At 31.1% G+C, this 20,725-nt stretch overlaps 2 protein-coding genes across 4 annotated transcripts in view; both read right to left on the bottom strand.

Moving 5' to 3' along the window:
• LOC140039526 (RWD domain-containing protein 3-like) overlaps positions 1-11,370 on the bottom strand; it is a 36,873-nt gene extending 25,503 nt beyond the window's left edge. Inside the window, exons 1-5 of the mRNA XM_072085136.1 lie at positions 11,245-11,370; positions 9,940-10,251; positions 9,056-9,213; positions 8,575-8,689; positions 5,961-6,121 (exon numbers count right to left, since the gene is read on the bottom strand). Of these exons, the coding sequence (XP_071941237.1) occupies positions 6,114-6,121; positions 8,575-8,689; positions 9,056-9,213; positions 9,940-10,251; positions 11,245-11,350 (699 nt within the window). The 5' untranslated portion in view covers positions 11,351-11,370 and the 3' untranslated portion in view covers positions 5,961-6,113. The remainder of the gene's footprint in view (positions 1-5,960; positions 6,122-8,574; positions 8,690-9,055; positions 9,214-9,939; positions 10,252-11,244) is intronic.
• Positions 11,371-11,913: 543 nt separating this feature from the next.
• The window catches only part of LOC140040115 (uncharacterized), a 33,599-nt gene continuing 24,787 nt past the window's right edge, over positions 11,914-20,725 (bottom strand). The window contains exons 12-17 of one of the 3 annotated variants that reach the window (XM_072085797.1): positions 20,007-20,150; positions 19,200-19,358; positions 18,465-18,536; positions 17,197-17,316; positions 15,969-16,875; positions 11,914-15,364 (exon numbers count right to left, since the gene is read on the bottom strand). In XM_072085797.1, the coding sequence (XP_071941898.1) occupies positions 15,132-15,364; positions 15,969-16,875; positions 17,197-17,316; positions 18,465-18,536; positions 19,200-19,358; positions 20,007-20,150 (1,635 nt within the window). In that variant the 3' untranslated portion in view covers positions 11,914-15,131. Of the gene's footprint in view, positions 15,368-15,968; positions 16,876-17,196; positions 17,317-18,464; positions 18,537-19,199; positions 19,359-20,006; positions 20,151-20,725 lie in introns of all 3 variants that reach the window. The other 2 variants (XM_072085796.1, XM_072085798.1) reach the window with 2 other exon arrangements.

The raw sequence follows: 20,725 nt of genomic DNA on the forward strand, positions 1-20,725 counted from the left end.
TAAAATATTTATTTGTAATTTATAGAATTACAATACATGCAACAATATTACAAATGAAATATTAATAATTTTTTATACACAAACCGAGCTTGTGTTTTAATACTCAGACTGGGATAAATTCTAAAATTAAAAATTCATAACAGAAGAAAAAAAATAACAAGTCACATAAAAAAGCTATTAGAGTGTAGATAACAGTTAATTTTCAGGAAATAATTTCGTCAGTGTAGCATAGCAAAAAGCTATACAAAACTACATTACTGCATGCAAAATATTTACAAATTGTTTAGCAGCCAAAAATACTTCACACGCCCTTGCGTTGTGACCAGGTTGGCACAACAGCTAATAGTAAAGTTTATCCAATACACAAATTAAGATTAAATAAATTGATGTGCTAATTAATGCTAAATAATTATATTATATAAATCATGTAAACTTCTGTGGTACATTGCAAATTATTGATCTTTATTGATCTCAACTATGTTTTAATAAAAAAGTACTTTTATTATGCTTTTTATTCTTATCATAATAAAACAATGGATAGCACTTTAATATTACAAATATATTCAATAATGGATTAAAAAGATAACTTTTATTGTACAACAGTAGAACATCTAAGTTAAATAAAGTTTGGTCCCAACAAGGGCTCAACGAAAGGAATAGTGTAACGCCAGTAATTTGACCTACCTGTACCTATTGATTCATGATTGGTAAAATTGTTTGCGGTATGTTTACGTACTTGAGTTGCATCGAAGTTGGAAACAAACTTAAGGGGACACCTTCATGACCCAACAAAGTGTCCCCTGAATAGAGGTTCTACCGTAATATTATCTATTTATTATTCCTTTCCGCTTCTGCTATGTAACAGTGAGCTTATGTCGACTCAACTTAAATCAACTGAACACAACTGACCTCAACTGACCTCAACTGGCCGCAACTGGACGTACAAAAAATGTCAACATTATTAAAGCTTAGTTACTTTTGGTTGCCCATACATAAGCACTCACACATTTTTCAGTTCCGTTGAGTTGCTCAAAAGTCGACAAAAGCGCTCTCGCACAACTATAGTTCCTTTCATTTCAGTTGAGTTTTGTGTCGACATCTCGCCTTAAGACAGCAAAACTGAATACACATTTCTTTAATACTAGCCGAGTGTATCATATGACGGTTTAGTTCACATTCAATTTAAATAAATTTATTAAATTTTTAAATGTACCATTTCATTATTGAAAACATTTATGCGAAATAAAGATTTTTATTCCATCTTCATATTTTAGCCAAGCAAAACTCCAGAGTTTACACATGCTTGGGCATCAACACAGCGTTTTGTAAGGTGTGTACAACGCTGTGTACTAGGCAATGTGAAAGGGACATTAGGCATCAACACAGCGTTTTGTAAGGTGTGTACCACGATGTGTACTAGGCAATGTGAAAGGGACATTAGGCATCAACACAGCGTTTTGTAAGGTGTGTACCACGCTGTGTACTAGGCAATGTGAAAGGGACATTAGGCATCAACACAGCGTTTTGTAAGGTGTGTACCACGCTGTGTACTAGGCAATGTGAAAGGGACATTAGGCATCAACACAGTGTTTTGTAAGGTGTGTACCACGCTGTGTACTAGGTAATGTGAAAGGGACATTAGGCTACAACACAGCGTTTTGTAAGGTGTGTACCACATTGTGTACTAGGCAATGTGAAAGGGACATTAGGCTACATGAATATTAAAATCAGGAGTTTTGTTAGATGTTGTGAAAAAGGGGGCAATAGACATGAAGTAAATAATGTTTATAAAGCTCTGTCTACCTATCAAACTTTATGTGACAAAAAAATTCTGATGTGCCCATATATGGACATGATGATGTCATATCACTTACATATGTGGGCACATCACACTTTTTTGTCAAACTAATTTGATAGTGTGGACAGAGCTTTATATTGTTGTCAAAGATCAAGCATGTTGTCTGACATGTCTCGAACCCTTCAATATTGAATGTGAGCTTAATAGGGAATATAATGTGTATGCCATAATGTATGCAACCCTACCCTGACAATGATGACAGCTCGAATACAGTATACAGTATAGTAGTACTACTACTGGTACTAGTAGTACATTTCACATATCGTAGGTTATGACAGAAAAGATTTTATTTGTAAAATTAAACAAATTGGGTGTTTTTTTGTATTGTACTAAAAGTACATTTTTTTATCATTGTATTTTTTTCTTTTTTTCAGTTTGAAAATCTAGTATCAATAAGCAAAACTTGAATTTCAATAAATTGAACTGAGTGAGAAAAAATGGTGTTTTTTTTTTGTTTTTATTCGGCAGAACTGGAGTAAATGCAAATGAATATGCCATCCGTAATAGTAATACCACATATTTAGGTTGATTTTATTGTATTACAACTTCAAACAATATTATCTGCGTTTGACATAAATACTGTAATAATAAATGAAATTAAAATCTATGGTCAAACTGAAGTGCGAAACATAACACAGTCAAGATAACTGGATTCCTATGTTACCATGAATATACTCTTTTGATCCATAAACCACAAACAGATTAAAAGACTCCATGCATTAATTCATTATTGTATTGACCAATTGATAAAACCTATTGCCAGCCTAATGGCCTGCTATCAATATGCCGACAGCTTTATTTGGTATCGCATTGCATTAGTACTTGATAAGTGTGCCACTTATTTGCACAGACTATAAACTGAAGCTTTTATCATGGGAAGTCTATAAATCTTAACTTAACACATACTTAACCTATAACTCTAGTCATGTACTATTGCAGTATATACAAATTGTGTGCTATAATAAAAGCATTTAGGTACATGCACTATTGGACATTATCCCACAAATCATCTACTATTATCAAAAAGGGTGAGGGCGTGTGGCGCAGTGTGTTTGACGTTCGACTACTGGTCATGAGATCGAGGTTCGAATCCAATTCTCGTCGCATTGCTTGTATTCTTAGGCAAGATACTTTACTTGCGTTTGCCTCTCTCTACCCAGGTGTATAAATGGGTACCCGGTTTAGATCAAGACACACCTTTGCGCTGATTACTAGCTGCATTATGGGAGTATGTTTCCATACGTGTTTGATCCAAAAAAATAACTGGGGTAATAATGTTCAGCGCATTGAGAGCGTGCTTATATGTGCTATATAAGAATGAACTATTATTATTATTACTTCTTCTGTACATCCCTGTCCCCAATCTCTTCCCTAATTTTCAAAAATTACAGTGCAAAGGGTAGGAAATTAGGTGAAGTTCAGCATTTCATTTCACGATTATTAGGCCCCTGAGTGAAATCCCTATTTAAGTTCAAATTACTATTTTAATATACTGTAGAGACAGACCTCTGGAGAAAATATCTTAAATGGAATATTTGGGACAAACCTCTACAGTATGCCTCTATGTTATTGTGATTATCTTACCTGTTAAGAATAGTAGGCCTATATCTCCTCTTGATGATGAAAGATGATGAAGACAATGATGATGATGATGATAATGATGATGTTGATAATGATGATGATAATGATGATAATAATGATGATGATAATGGTGATGATAATGGTGATAATAATGATAATGATGACGTTGATAATGATGGTGATGATGATGGTGATGATTATGGTGATAAATGATGGTGATAATGATAGGTGATAATAATGATGATGATGATGATAATGATGATTATTCAAATGTGATCAATAAAAGTGATATGAGACATGTCACTTGAATAGGGGATCTGCAGTGGTATAAACATATTTCCCCTAATTTGTTTCACAGAAAAGTGTCCCCTGAATAGGGGTTCTACACTTCTAAAAATGTCAAAATGTAGAAACAATTGTAAAAATAGAGACATTCTTTTGTAATGCGGTCTTTTAGTTACAAATCAATATTTAAAAAAAACAAAAGAGCTCTACAAATGAAAAATATTATACAATCGCAAACTAATGACATTCTGAATTCTTTAAAATGCCGTCTAGTCTACCAAATATTATCCTTATTAATATAAATTACGTCAACTGTTCAATTTTTCTCAACCGATTTGCACGTTCACCGAAACAAACTGTATCGAACTATAACAGGTCTGTTCGACAGCTGCCTTTAGTCAGCCTTTCCTAGAAATCAAAGCATGGCTGGGCATTATTATTTTACTTATTAATCTATAAAAATACTTCAGAAAAATATAGGGGTCAAAGGACAATTGTCATAAAATATTGTAGTTATGTAGGGTAATTGATGGTCAGTTTTACCATTGGTCAGACAGCTTAGAATAATATTAAAGGTCATCTAGTCTCAAATAAGAAGGAATGTATGATAAAATGTCAACATATCAATAAAAATTAATAGAAATAAAAGACATTTTTGCTTTACCACAAAAATGTCTTTTATTCTATATTCTAGAACTATATATTTTAGAACCATATAAACAAGTATATTTTTATTTATTGATTTTTTTAATTTATTGTTTTTTTAGTATTATAATAGTGGCATGCCTAATTAGCAACAGAAGCTGTTGTTAGTCACTCCTTGGCGCAATCAAGCAATTTCTTGCTTTGTGTTTGTCGAAAATTAATAAAATAAAAAATTAAGCAAAATAATTGGCAAAATGCTGAATTATATTAATATAATATTAAAGGTCATCTAGTCTCAAATAAGAAGGAATGTAAATGATAAAATGTCCACATATCAATAAAAATTAATAGAAATAAAAGACATTTTTGTGGTAAAGCATAAAGCTATTTTTTTTTTAATGAAAGGTTTTATGACTATACTACAATACATACTTTTTTTTTTAAAGTGGAAAGCAACATTATTCACTCGGACAAAACCAGAATAAATACTTTCACTAAGATTAAAACTAAGGAAATTTAAAAATATAATATTAACGCGTCAATAAAAATGTGTTTGTATGGTTGATTCTCTACAACTGTATATTTTTTTGGCGAATAGAATAAGGGAGAATTATTATACTTAATTTGCAAGATAACCTTTACGTACAAACCATCTGCGAAGCCTGCAAGAAGTGTGTGATGATTGACAAAATGGGATCAACGTGTCAACAGTCGGGTCAAGACAATAATTAACACGCTTATCAGTTGCTTAATTGATATTTTATAGCTCCCAGAGAAATATGTGTCATGACTTAGGCTACTAGAGGACAATGATAATAAACACAATAAAGATTTTAAAAGAAATTTTTATTTTGTTCATACAGTATTATCATATTATTCATAGTGCAATACGATACTGGCTGATGTTAGAAATAAAGTTTTATGTGAAAGCTAGCTACATTTTAAAGATTTAAAAATTATTTTAGAACCATATAAACTACAGTATACTTTTATATATCAATTTTTTTAATTTATTGTTTTTTAGTATTATATATAGTGGCAGGCCTAATTAGTAATACAGTAGAAGCTGTTAGTCACTCCTTGGCGCAATCAAGCAATTTCTTGCTTTGTGTTTGCCGAAAATTAATAAAATAAAAAATTAAGTAAAATAATTGGCAAAATGCTGAAAGATAGATAGCATGCTCTACATTTACAGTATTGTGTTAATTTTGCACCAACCTGCACAAGAATACAAAAAATGGCAAAACATTTTGTTATTCTGCAACAACAATATATATATATATATCGTTCAATAAAATAATTATTTTTTGTGTGTCATTCTTTTGTAATGGACTTGTTATTATATATGTTGTTCTTAATAAGAAAATATACTGTACAATAATAATAACAATTTAATAACTGTATTTATTATAAATGGCAATAATACTATAATAAATGTTACATGATTTTGATGAATTATAATAATAAAGTATTGAATGATTTATGTTCAAAATACATTTATTCAAATCTAATATAAATATATTACAGATCTATAAAAAAACATTAATAAAATAATGATTAAGAAAATAAATAATACATATACTATACTTACATATTGATGGCAGTTGGTATTTTAAAGGTGTTTTTTTCCATTTTGACTAGCATAGCTGTTTTATGTGGGAACTGTATATATCTTGTAGCCCCAATCTTGTGAATTTTTCATCTAATTCAGACATGTCTTCATATTCAAACATCTCCAAATCAGTCAATTCACTAAAAGAATAAAATAGTAAGATTTTACAAAATAAAAAGTTATTCGTAAGACAGATCATTTATCTATTATCTATGTACTTTACTAATTAAACTTGTAAGAGGGTCGGAGGTCAAGACTCCTTCAGTGCATGCCATTAATGTTTGTTTTTAGGCAAGATGCTATAGCAGGATACTACATGATATAATATACTTATTATTAATACAGATAGTTAGTCCAGGACTAAAGATGTCTCCTTTCATGAACACAGGCCTACATGTTGTTAAATCCAAAGGCAATTTACTAAAAAAAAATGACAATGCTGTAGGTATCAGTGGGAAACTGAATAAGCAAAAGCTATACAAAACGATAGTAAAACAGCCAGAAAAAATTGCAGAGCTTTCGAGCAACACTAGCCCTTCCAATAGTGTTCTTTTTTTCCAATATTGAATTGTTATTCATAGGATATCATATCTTAAAGTTTTACTTATAATGGTGCCCGTTTCCATCAATCAATTATAAATGAATGTGCACATGATTATTAAATAAATGTAGCATGATACTCATAGTTTTGACTTTGACTATTGTTGTGATAAATGCATACATATCCATCTTTTATCTTTTACAGTAAGCAAGACAATATAATTTATCACAATCTGATAAGTAATGTTTCATAAATGATTTATTGTTGTTTGTATTATTATTTTTCCATTAATTTTTGTCCCCCTAAAAAAATATTATTATTAATTTGAACAAAAATTGAAAAAATATTTATTTAACTGAAACTGTAATTTAATGCAACAAATATTCAAATTGACTGGTTTTGGTTGAATTTAACCATTTCTTTTTTCTTTTTATAAGTAAAAACATTATAATTTTTTTACAGAAGTGATTAAAATTAATCAATTATTAATACAGTAACTGCGAAATGGCCTATTGAAATAAATCTTCATTTTTCATATTTTTTGTTGGACAATACATCTTTAAATTATTATTACACATGACGCACAAACGATTACTATTGCCATAGGCAATGATGATAATGAAAAAATGTATACCTATTAATATAATTTATCACAATATATGTAAATTGTTTATAAATGGTTATATTTATATATCATCATTTATTTTCATTAATTTATTATTATATTCAATATTCTTGTACTTTCGTTTTCATTAATTTACTTGTTTAATATTACTTATCTTAGTTATTGTTATTATTATTATTTATAGGCTATTTGTAAATAATAACTGTACTATATTTTATTATTATGTAGATTAGTAGGAATAATTAATTATATGTAATAACAATACAGTTATGTATTTTATACCGTCATGAATGCCTGGTCCTTCTAATGGGACATTTACGCTATAAGCCAATGCCCACAAAAGACACAGAACTAGGCACACTTGTAATCGCCTCCTAGCCTGCTCATCATTAGTTGATTTTTACTACAGCTGTGTGAATCTGTAGAGGGCCTAATACTAAAACAAAAGACAGCCCTCCTATAACATTTTAACTTAAATTAATCATATTAGTTCAAGTACCATGTCTTAACCATGGATGAATTACCCAATTAGACATGATACATGGAATTCTCAAAGACTAACTGCACATCTGCTGTTTAGTACATTGACATTTTAACAACCTTTAATTACTAAACACAATCTCGCATTGTGTGGGATGGCCTCCTGCATTCAAAATGTTTATGAAATGCATGACTGCAAGATATACTTAAGCTCTGTCTACACTATCAAACTAGTTTGACAAAAAAAGTTTAAATGAACCCAAATATAGTAGTGTCCATATTTGGGCACATCGCATTTTTTTTTGTCACACACAGTTTCTACACTATTAAGCTACGGTAGTGATATGCCTTAATATGGAGGTGATATGATATCATCATGCCCATTTTATTTATTTTATTCAGTTGTCAACCAACAGCAATGAAACCACCACTAACAGGTATACATGGGTGCATCACATTTTTTGTCACAAAAAGTTTGATAGTGTAGACAGAGACTATGACAAGCATTTTCAAAATCAAGCTACATCAAAAAACTTAAAATTCTTACAGCTTAATATACATTTATTGAGACATTTAAAAAAAAATCTTTGTTTTAGAATATTTGATTTTGTTCCAAAGGCACATTATGTACAGTATGAAACCAAAAATTACCACAGGGAATATACAGTATGCATAAATTGTAGATTATTCTTGATACACCTGCCAAACCAATGAATATAACAAGAACCCCTGAAGAATGAATACCAATAGGATTTGAAGGAAATTCTCAATTAATCAAAAACTACAATGTAAATTCTTATCATGATGAATGTGAAAAAAGGATCTAGTGTTCAATTCCTAAATATCTCCCAAGTATTAATTCTAGTTTAGCCCATGGAGTGAAGATACTGGCTTACTGTACCAGCCCAGTGAGGTCACTTAAAAATACTTTTTCATTGTGTACTTACAGTAAAGTGCTTGAAGGTACAGTAAATCAACCAAAACTTTCATCATTCGTTCTTTACAACTTTTTCCATGTGAGTCCACATCTACGTTTTGAGTTTTCAATCTCACTAAAAACTCCTGAAATTGAAACAAAGTGAACAAATATTGTAAGTAGCAATTATACATCCAATCTAGTTCGTGAAATAATGAATACGGCATTTGGTTGAAGTAAAAGGAGTTGTCTACAAACACATTTTTGCAAAATTTTTCATTTTGACATAGCCAAATGACTAAAGGGGAAATTGAAGTGGTACCAGTTTAGGAGGAGCAACACATTTCAGGTTGAGTGCAACTTACAAAAAAAAAGAATATGGGGCCTGGTCACAACAGTTATAGCGATAATGCTTAATTTTTAGCATTAGATTGTGCAGTAAAAAAAATGGTAATTTTTAAGTTAGCTTTTAGTGATTTTAGTGTCAAAATATTCGGATTTAAAATACTTGCCTTAACATTTATTTGGCTACCATTAAGTAATATAAATATCAAGTTTTTCACAAAGAATATTCCACCTCTGACTGACAGGTCGAGTGCCCACTTACAAAGCTTCTTACAATACTTGGTTCGAGCCCGCATGTGATCAAGTTGACATAGTACTGTACACCCTAATAAAAAAAAATATAATTTATAGTTCATCATTCACAAAACATGAAAAAAAACCATTGTATTAGTGATTAAAAGCGCATCATAATATCATGGTTCACACCTAAATTTGTATCAAAGTGAAAAGAATCTATGAATAGAAGTGGTCACTATAAGCTGTCTTCACTATCAAACTAGTTTGACAAAAAAAGTTTGATGTACCCAAACATGGTAGTAATATGACATCATCGTGTCCATAGGCACATCACATTTTTTTGTTACATAAAGTTTGATTGTGTAGACAGATCATTAATGTCAAGGTTCCAATGCAACATAGATATACAACGCATTGCAAGTAATTTGATCAATCATGATGCAACAGATCATCTCAACTGTGATTGTTCAACTCACTTGTATTGCGCCGTCATTGCGTTGCGTTTAATGGGAAAAGAACTAAATTAATTATTGATTGTACTGTAGGGAAAACAAACAGGCTTTTAGATATTGGTCAAGCCCTACACTTCTGCTGGCATGAGGCTCACTCACAACCACAAGCACCAAAAATCTTGCGCTTTTTCACCAATCTCAATTTATTTTTTCAAATAGCTTGAAAAAATGTTGTCTCAATTTAGGATGGAAAATTTTAAGCCAGCAGCAACCTCAAACTTGACATGTATATAAGACTTGTCTGTTATTGGAGATGTGCATAGTATATAGTTGGAAAATATTAAAATTTTAATTAAATTTACCAGCCTGAGAGCTTGAACCAGCGACCTCCACAGATGCTGCTTCTGTCTGTATGTACTTTCCTGCATTTTCTTGCACCCACATTACCTGATCCATTATCATAGGTTGTGACCTCAAGTCTTCAGAATGCACCAACAAGTCATGTTTCAAAGAATCGAGGAATTTGCGATTGAGTTCAGTTGATGAAAGGGAAATATCAGGCAAATTATTTGGGTAATCTCGAGGCAGAGTAAATGTTATTTGTAGGTTTACAGGGCGACCATGATTGATTTCTTCTAATTTTATTTGAATTCTAAACAACTTGTTTGGTGAATCTGAAATTTGATAAACATTTATTTAATATATACATACTTGAGTTGTTGTTCTTTTCTAACTTATTTCAGATTTTAGGCTTATTTAGGTGACTGTGATATTAATAATAAATAGGCCTAGGCCTAGTCCTAGACTAGTAGTTTAGTTTAGTTTAGTTATAATGGGAAAGTTTAGGCGATGTGCCTTTTTAAACCCCATATCAACTACATTGTGTCGATGCGATTCTTGAAGGTATTAGCGGTCTCAGAATTGACAACGTCGGCTGGTAAACTGTTCCAATGGTTTATTACTCATTGCGAAAAGGTATGTCTTCTACAGTTCAATCCTTTATGGAAAGTAGGCTTGAAAAATCTCAGGTGATGCCCTCGAGTAATTCTGCTAATGTTACTTCTCATTTGGAAAAAGTCATCCTTGGCTACACCCTCGAAATCTTTAACAATTTTATATGCTTCAATCAGGTCACCTCGAATTCTTCTGTCATACAAGGTTGTTAGGCCAAGAAACTTTAAACGATCTTCATATGAATATGAACAGTAGTAGTAGTAGTACAGTAGTTATTATTATTATTAAGTAGACTCCTAACTAGCCTACTAGTCCTATTAGTAGGTATAATAGGCCTGGGGTGGGCCCAGCGTTGCCATTGATAACATTTAAATTATGCCGGCCGTATCCTGTCTGTGATGTGTCTCAAATAATGCCAGATTGGGAAAAATAATGCCAGATCCCCAAAATGTGGCCCCAAACAGCCCAGCAGTAGTAGTAGTAATTACCCGGCCAGCCTAGGCCACAGACTGAAGAATGGAAAGGAAGTAGGCCTAGGCATAGCCTTCGGCTTAATTTTACGTCTAGTAGGCCTAGGCTAGGCCTAGTTAGGCCTATCTAGGCCTACAGTAGGCCAGCTGGGCCAGGCCCTAGCTAGCCTATAGGCTACTAGTAGGCCTAGAATTAGGTAGGCTAAATAAAAATGATTGGATTAATTATTGTGTGAATCGTACTTAAATCTGACAACTCGGTAAATTCTCCATCTCCACTGAAAATTGCCTTTAATGCTTCTAATTCATAAGAAATATCGTAGTTGTCAATCATTGCTGATTCGGCCATATTTTTGCATTTAATTATTAAAAAACACAGCTGTCAGTTTAGCGCGCGAAATGTTCAAAACAAAATGTTTACAAATCATTCATGCGTGCAAAAATATGTTGATGCTGCCCTCTATAGTGTGACAACTTTTTTTAGCCCAACCCTCTTTATTTTAGTCTTAGCACTTTTATTTCTTAACATGGAAAAAAAAAGAAAATTAATAGTTTACAAGCTCAAAAGACATAATTAGTAAATATTCTAAAATCATCTTTTTGATCTAACTTGCAAAAGTAATGTTAAAAAAAAAAAAAAAAGTGTAAGAGTGTAATTGTAACATGATGTGCAGGGATCACAAAATAAATCAATGAAAAAAAATATCAAGAGAGTCTGATAGAGGGAATGTGATGTTTATTTTCGATAGATGATTTTTTTATTCTGAAAATAAATTAAAACATCCAGGTATATTTTGGATCTGCAATGAACAATTATTGTTCTCTCAAAGCCGAGACAATTTGATTGTTATTTCAGTAAGTAGCAATACACAAGTGGGGTGGTGTTATGGAGGGGGAGGGGAGGGGGAATACTGTTGTTGTCTCTATGAAACAGCGTTTTCAATTATAAGGACAATGAGACTAATAACCAAGTGTATCCAACTTCTTGGCAGAGCCCTTGAAACGGAAGTAAACATCACAACAGAAAATGAAACACAGCAGTAGGCCAAGCTTTATCATTTTGCAACACTGAATTTTATTCTGAATAAATTACCAGCACAATCACTATGTATAGCATGCACATCTGAAAAAACAATGTAAATCACACCAGGTGATGAACATTCTGAAAACTCGCCTAGCAGGATAATATATCCAGGTGCTTTGGAAAAAAAAAGAAACATTATTAATATGAGCTCCCTCTCTGCTTTTTAAAAGGCTCTGGATGAAGCCCTAACAGGAGTACCCTTACTGGATACACCTAGGCCTACCCTATTATTAAAACGTGATAACCAGCACCACACATTGTAAAGTAAAGCTCTGTCTACACTATCAAACTTTATGTGATGTGCCCATGGACATGATGATGTCATATCACTACCATGTTTGGGTACATCACATTTTCTTTGTCAAACTAGTACGATAGTGTAGACAGAGATACGTGTTGAATATTCAACTGTAAAACCACGAAAAAAAGCTAAACTTATTAATTTTGAACCATCAAACATAGCCTATTATTTCAAGGTATTTTATACTTTTTAAAGAGCAAATAAAATTAGGCCATATAATATTTAAAGCTTCTAAAGTTTAAGCAATCTGTCATTGTATCTTTATATATTATTTACATTTATCTATTGACACTGTACAATTTGGAATATTCTTTATAAAGTATGCAAGAATAAAATTATTGTTATAAATTATTTACTTTGTTCCAAGTATCAAAATACATTTTTGTACGAAAGAAAGAATTTAGTAATAATTTAGTTTAAAAAGTTAGTTTTAAAACAATAATCACAACACTTGATATGTATTTAATTAATTAATAACATTATTTTAATTGATTTTTTAAGCAGTTTTAATTAAAACATTAAAACAGTAAAAAAAGCGAAGGAGATAAGTAGTTTTTTGTTTCAATGATAGACCACATGATTTGTAATGCATTTTGAAAATTACAAAATTACAGTATCATAGACAAACTCTGTGATACAGTGCCACATGTGAGGCATGTGTCATAAGAACACATTAATGTGTTCATAAGGTAGGTACAGAAGTCCCTTATGATAAATGTGAGACTGTATCATAGAACTATAACGGAAAGATACTGCCATAATTGCAGATACAGTGGGTACATAATATTAGTCACATGTGATGCTGTATCACAGAATTTTCCTATGAAAAATAATTCCAAAATGTTAGATACAGTATTGAGAAAATTTGTTAGAGTTATTTTATTTAGTAACTTTGTGGTAGTTAAAGACATTTTATACATAAACTATACATCTTATTTTGATCAATCTTCAACGTTAAGTTATTTGTTACTATGTTACACTATGATACAGAAAAAATATAGAATTATATATTATATTTTCTGTTTTAAATATAGACATTCATAATGATGTCATCGCCAAACATACAGCAGTTATTGCGACCTAATTATCAATAGTAACCCAAATACAGAAAACTAATATTATTAAACTAAGAAATAAAAAGAAAACAAATTTTATAGTAATATAAAAATGAACTAGTAATTGTTTAACAAAATACAAAATTAACTAAATAAAACAAATGCAGCATCAGTATAAGATCTGCCAAAATTCTTCTTCAACATGTCCAAACAACTGGACTAGTTTCATTGGAAGAATAAAAAAAATAACAAATTACATTTTAGAGAAAATATAATGGAATGGAGATGGACTGGAAACACACACAGAACAGACAAGATGTATATAGTTATTGAGTGGCAGAAAAAAAACTGGATGATAATGACAAGAAAAAGATGGGTCTATGACATCAAGAAATATTGTATAGTAAGAAAAAGATGGGAAAACTATGGAGGAAGGATTTATACAGCAATAATGGGTGAAATAGCCTCATAATATAGATGATAAAAGACAATAAGTGAAAACAAGTTATGTCCAAATTATGAAGTTGGTGCAAAATTAAGCTAAAACAAGTAGACGTATTTAAATAATATATATGAAGTATCACACACAATATTAAATAAATAAATAAGTTTGGCTGATTAAGGCCATTGTAAGTAGATAAATAAATTATTTTAAAATTATTATACAAAAAAAATTGTATCCAAGAAATTTAAGAATGATTATCCTATTCAAGATTTTATGTTTAAATTGATCAACAATTTTAAACAATTTATTTTATTATTACTGGCATTATAAAAATAAAAACATATCGAGTGAGAGAAAAGCCAAGTGGTGATAGGAACTCATAGCTGTTTCTATTGCATGGGTTCATGGCTGAGACTTGCTCTATGATTCTCATACAAACAGTATAAGCCTACTGTACGTTTGCCCTAAAAACACCTACTGTGATACATTATTTGAAATTAGTAGGGAGTTGGGTAGCCGAGTGGTTATAGTACCAAGAAAGACCTGGTATCTATTCCACCTTAAGCAATCCAAATGAAACGTTGAAGAAATGTCTGATTTTATTATGGTATTCAACAGGATAATTTCCGACAAGTACAATGTCAAACTATCTGTTTCACAGACAATAACTTATGTTCTACACGCAAAGCATACACAATTAGTAATTGTATCATTATTATTTTGATTTTTAAAAAAGGAATGGTTTGTTAACGTAGAAAAGTATAAAAGTTCAGATAAAATTATATAAAATAGAGCTTATAAAATAATAATACTGAATATAAACTAAAATCAGCTGAAAGTAAGATTGCAATTTAACTAAAATTTATTATTTAACACAAAAATAGAAAATTGTTGTTCATCTTCGTCATCAAAAACACTATGTTGGTTAAATTAAATATGCAAAAATAGTATCAAGTACAGCTTGAGGTCGTCAAGATCTTCAATTATAAAAGATTGGCTCACATTGTAGAGAACAATGATTTGTATGTACTGAACAGCATGTATTTAAGTTTCCACCACTGCACAAGTAGAGCACACCATATACTTGAATACTATTCTAAACACAAATTAAGACTTGGCAGCAATTTTATGAAGTCTTTCCACGACAAAACTGGTGGTAACTGAGAAAGAACAAACAAAAAATGAGAAATTTTGATACAGTACAGCCTGAGGTTGATCTTTGAACCCAGCTTAAGTAACATACCGCTACGAAGTCTCCGACAGACTAACTTTCACTTGGCATTGAAGATAACTAAGCGCTGACCAAAATTGAGTGACAGTGAACCCATGCTGGTTGATCTCAAGGAACGGCGGCATGTAGTCTTGCAAGAACGCGAGGTGGTAGTAGAGCTTGGCCACAAGTCGTGGATCACCATGAAGCAGGAATAGTATTAAAGCTGTCAAAAGATCTTCACCACTCAACATATGAGTTTTACCACCTACTGAGAACAAAGCAAACAAAAGAAAAGTCTTAAGTATAAATCTCTATTTAAATATCAATTGCAGGAGAACACCTATTAAGGGGACACCTTGATAGGGGTCCCTGGAATAGATGTGTTTTCCATTGTATTGTTTATAGGATTCTTTCTGGTTTGATAACTACTAAATTTCAATGACAAGTTAAGTCACATTTCTTTCTTTTTAGACAATTCTTCAATTTCAATGACATTTAAGTCATATTATTCCATTATATTTCAAAGTCATGTCAAAGATGAACTCAATTCTTTTTGTAAAAATCTCAAAGTTAATGACATTTCAAGTAACATTATTTCTTTCTTTGTGGACAATTCTTAAATTAAAATGACAATTGAAGTGGCATTTTTTTCTTTCTAGAACTTAAATTTCTATGGCAATTTCAAATCATGTTGTTTTCTTCTTTGTGATTGATCCTTAATTATTTTCAATGAAATCACCTTTCTTTCTCTTTGCAAGAATTGTTAAATTTCATTGATATTTAAAGTTACATTTCTCTATTTGTAAATTATCAAGTCACATTTCGTTTCTTGCACAATTCTGCAATATGCTGCAGAAACATTTACTTACAAGAGATTTGCTTAGATTTTCGTTCAGCAACAGTATTCACTTCCTTTATACACCTATACAACCATTGGAGTTTGGAGACAGGTACTCTGTCCTCGACAGCAAGGCTTAAGTACTGAAAAGCGGTTCCATAACATTCAAGAAATTCCGTCAGATCAATACCATCTCTTTGTCGCGGCATCGATTGTGGAATCTCTCTTAATAATATACCAGACAAAGAAATTGGTCCATTAGGTTGATGATCGTTATAAAAAGTTGAATGTTTTAGTTTCAATGGTTTGTGTGAATTTTGGTTACAGAGTTCATTGTTTAAACGTTCACAAAAAACACCAGAATCGTCTGTTATACCATCATCCGTAGTTACTGGCGTTATCACTATTCTTGAGAGAAGAGTGCTTCCACCGTTCATTTTATCTTTCTGACTCAATGAAGGGTATGTCCTTTCTGGAGACACTAGTCTCTCCTTACCAGTAGAGTTAATTTGGAGGCCAACACCAACGGGTAGAGTTGCACTCATAGTTGGAACATACATTCCGTCGATAATAGCGCTACTTCGATTTGCTCGAGATTTGCGTTTTTCAGATTTTGGTTCAGAAAGTAAATTTGATTCAGGAGGCGATATCGAGGACGTTCTACTGATAGTGCCTGTACTGACTTGTGAATCCTCTCTACGCAGAGTTGACCTGGCAGACGGTGGGTCATCAGTCATGCTAATGCCAGACTCGCATCGTTGAGGCAACCTTGTCTTTTCCGGGTTGCGTCCACGTCTTTTTTCAGGAGATTTGTCTTCTTTGTTTGTTCGATAAAGTCCCATAATGTTCAGAATCCAAGCATCAGTCATCTGCAATGAGTCTAGGCTTGCTTGGCTCAAAATGATCTGCAGTAGATTGGTTTTGCTGTTGTACGCTTTCTGAAAAAAAAAAAAATAATTGTAACAATTTTAAACTTAAACAATTTTAAACTTTTCCATTTTATCACATGTTTTAATTTTTAATTGTTACCATGATTTCCCTAATAGACTTGGTTTTGAATTCTCAAAAATAAAATCATTCACACAGTCTATATGTAGATTTCAACATTTTGGGTCATTTTATAAATTTAAATTTACTGAAAAAATTATCAAAAAGCTTTGGTAAACATTAAAAAATGCATGCAATTTTTGACTTTTAATTACTAAATACTAATTGTTGTAAGATATCTATATACCAATATTGAATTTATAAATTCTTACTTCATATAGGTCCAAAATGGACCTGCTGGTGAGGTGAAAGAAACATCGTTCATAACTTGTCCAAAGTCTTGAACGATTTCTTGATTGGATGTCTAAATCTTCCATCAAACTTTCCACAACCTGAAATGATGCAAAAACGGATTTATTCTCCAACCCAATCTAACAGTTCTTCTTCTCCCTCAATATATAGGCACCTTACTTTTGGAATCTTTTACAGAAGAACTTCTATTAGTAAGGGGACACCTTCAAGACCCTTAATATCCTTTATCCTGAATATCGATGGCTGCTACGTGTTCAAACATATATTGCCTTCACTTTTTTTATAAGAAGGGATTTCCCTTAACAAGGGATCTACTGTAATTTGAAATCTTTTTTATTTAAACAAAAATTGATTTAGCCAGGTTTAAATTTATTCAGCATTTTCCTTTGATATTGATGTTTGAATCAGTGCATTACGACTAATATTATTATCATTAGTGTATAGAAAGTTATCTACCTAGAAACGTAAAGAAAGCTAATGTCAAAGATCCGTTTTTAATAGATCTTTCCAACAGTTGTTCTAGAACAATTGCAATAAATAACCTACTATTTAATTTTTTATTTTATTTTTACTTTTGAAAGGCCAAGGACAAAATATTAATTAATAAAGTAATTCCCTTATAATCTGTGGTTTCTTTATTTTTCCCAAATTAATAATGTATAATATAAAATTTAAAAGAAAATGAAATTGATAGAATTATGCAGAAATAAAAACCAAGCACCTCGATATTAGATTATTATTTGTAAGAGAAAGGTACAAAAAATCTACACATCAGGAAATTTAGTAATAGATATTTAATTTGATGCGTTAACATTCTATATATTTATTTAATAGATATTAATTTTTCATTTAATAATTTTAATGATACTCAAAAATTGAACCCTAGAAAAGAGATAAGCATAGTTATTTATTAGTTTAAAAGATGTTTTAAAAATAGTTAAATAATTTATTAAAAAATGTTTGTCTCTTATTTTATCTCACAATGTACATTGCATTGTGGGATAGTTATATAACTTTAAAATATTAATATTATTGCCACCAAAATGGAACAAGATATTTATGTATAACACTCATTTCAATCAATCATGATTTAAAAGCATTTTGGCACAAATTGTATGATAACTGTGCATTATAGTATAAAGTGCTACAGAAAGTATACTATAATATAGTGGACTTACAATATTTATTGTTATATTTCTGAACAAAAATTAGATAATTAATTACTCACTTTATCATAACCTTTTTGCTTGTCATCAGTTAAATTTTCTAGTTGTTCATACATCGTGTTACCACTAATGATCTTAATTGAAAATTACAAACATGCAATTGAAAACATGCAAAAAAAGGTGATGGGTTAGTATTGTAAACATAGCGTGCTTTTAGATAAAAAAAAGGCAAAATGCATGTGTGGATAATCTCTACACATTACACTGGCGCAGGTATAAGCTCGCAACCTCGGGTATAAGTCTATCTGCTACATTTGATAGTTAAATAGGCACTTGCGTCCAGCATTTTATTCTGTATCCAGAATAAAATACTAGACCTAGCTGTAGGTCTAGCTTAGCCTAGATCTGAATTTGTTATAATATATAAAAGTTTATAATATATCTCTTCAAAAATATATATTGCTTGTTAGTATTTTGTATCAATATTATAAATAAGAAAGAATTATGAAATTCCTAGTTGTAGTTTTTAAAAATTAGGTTAAAAATAGTTTTTTGCAACAAACATTTTTGCGTCTTCAGTTGGAGAATTATGAACATTTGTACCATATATGAAGTTTGTTATTGGAACATTAGTATTTGACAATTAATTGTAAAGCTCTATCTAGTACACTATCAAACTTTATGTGACAACAAAATGTGATGATGTCACTACCATATTTGGGCACATTACACTTTTTTTATAGTGTAGATAGAGCTTTAAAATAGATATTTTTTCACTCTCTTAATTATCAATTTACCTTCTCAAAATGATGTCGAACATCTTTTTTAATCTTTTTCGTGATGCCTTTCAAATGTTCCTCGGGCATGCGATCATGGATTTTGCTTAACATACGTTGTACGGCCGGCGGCGAATGCGAAGTAGGAGAGCTGGCACCGCCTGCGCTATCTGAGTTAACCTTTCGGTAAAAACAAAAGTAATTAATTTATCGAGTCCGACACATGGTCAAATGAACAATAGTTATGGAGATAACAATCAAAGTTGGCTTGTTTCAAAGGCAATTATTAATATTTATATAGATTTTAAATTTTTCATGTACTCAGGGGTAAAGATCAGATCAGTGTTAAATCTAAAGTAAAAGTATAGTCCATGCAAACAGTACAATTAAAACTACCCTAGATTTTTTTCAGCATCTTAACTTTAATATGCCATTATTTGTTCAATGTGTAAAAAAACAAATAATTTTAAAAAGTAGCCAGCCATTATAGACCAATTTAAACATGAGCGGTAAACAGTGAGTAGAAAAGAAAAATATAGATTGTATGTAATTTATGACCATGTATTTACACACAAAAACAGAGCGGATGGGCGGTTGAGCAGAATCTGCTCTGGATAGATACAGAATCTAAATGGAATTAATAAGTTATACGGGTTACAGCTCGTCTGTGTAAATTGGCTTTTATGTGTTCCCAGATCACCTTCCTTGTATTTAAAAATTCTAACAATTTTATTTTTTTATATGTCACTTTCATTTTTATCCATTATTGTTCTAATGAATTTGAAATTAATCAAACATTTTGGAAAATAAAAATTAAAGATATCTGACCTGGACAGGAATAGGTCGTGAAAGGTCAATAGACTGTCTGATCCATTCGTCACCACCGCTGCACGCCACACGGCATTCTTCGTTCACGGAATTACAAAATAAGAGATGAACATGGCTTAAGTTAAACGAATCATCTTCAAACAGCTAAAAAAGATAAAAAATAAATATTGTATTAAAAATACTGTAATACAATCACAATCATCATGATCATGTTTTTCCAAATTTTTTTAAAATTCATATTTTATCATATTTTAATAAACAATTATTTTAAGAATTATTTTGCTGATTCAAAAATCAGCAGAATAATTGTTGTTGTCACCACAATTGCTGTTTAAAATATCAATTTATGATAATTGTAGTTGTCATTAATATAGAATACAATTTGTTCATGACTTGCTCAAATTAATGTTAACCTACATCCAATAATGTGTTTTAATTAATTTTACGTGTAGATTAGGAGTTTTAAGGCAGCATGAAGGTTTTTCCAAACCCCCAAACACCTCTATACCCATCACCCTTCCCCCCAACACAGCACAATCTTCTATCATACAGGACTGATATGACATTTATGTAACCTTCGTCTCATTTAAATTTGTTCTGCTTGTAAGGTCAAGATTATAAATATTATTAAATAAAATTGAGCAGTATTCAAAATATGTCTACAGCCATTGGCTCCATGTGGACATGTTATTTTTATTGACCTACAATCGCACTATACG

The sequence above is a fragment of the Antedon mediterranea genome, chromosome 2, assembly GCF_964355755.1.
Source record: "Antedon mediterranea chromosome 2, ecAntMedi1.1, whole genome shotgun sequence".
Classification (NCBI taxonomy): domain Eukaryota; kingdom Metazoa; phylum Echinodermata; class Crinoidea; order Comatulida; family Antedonidae; genus Antedon; species Antedon mediterranea.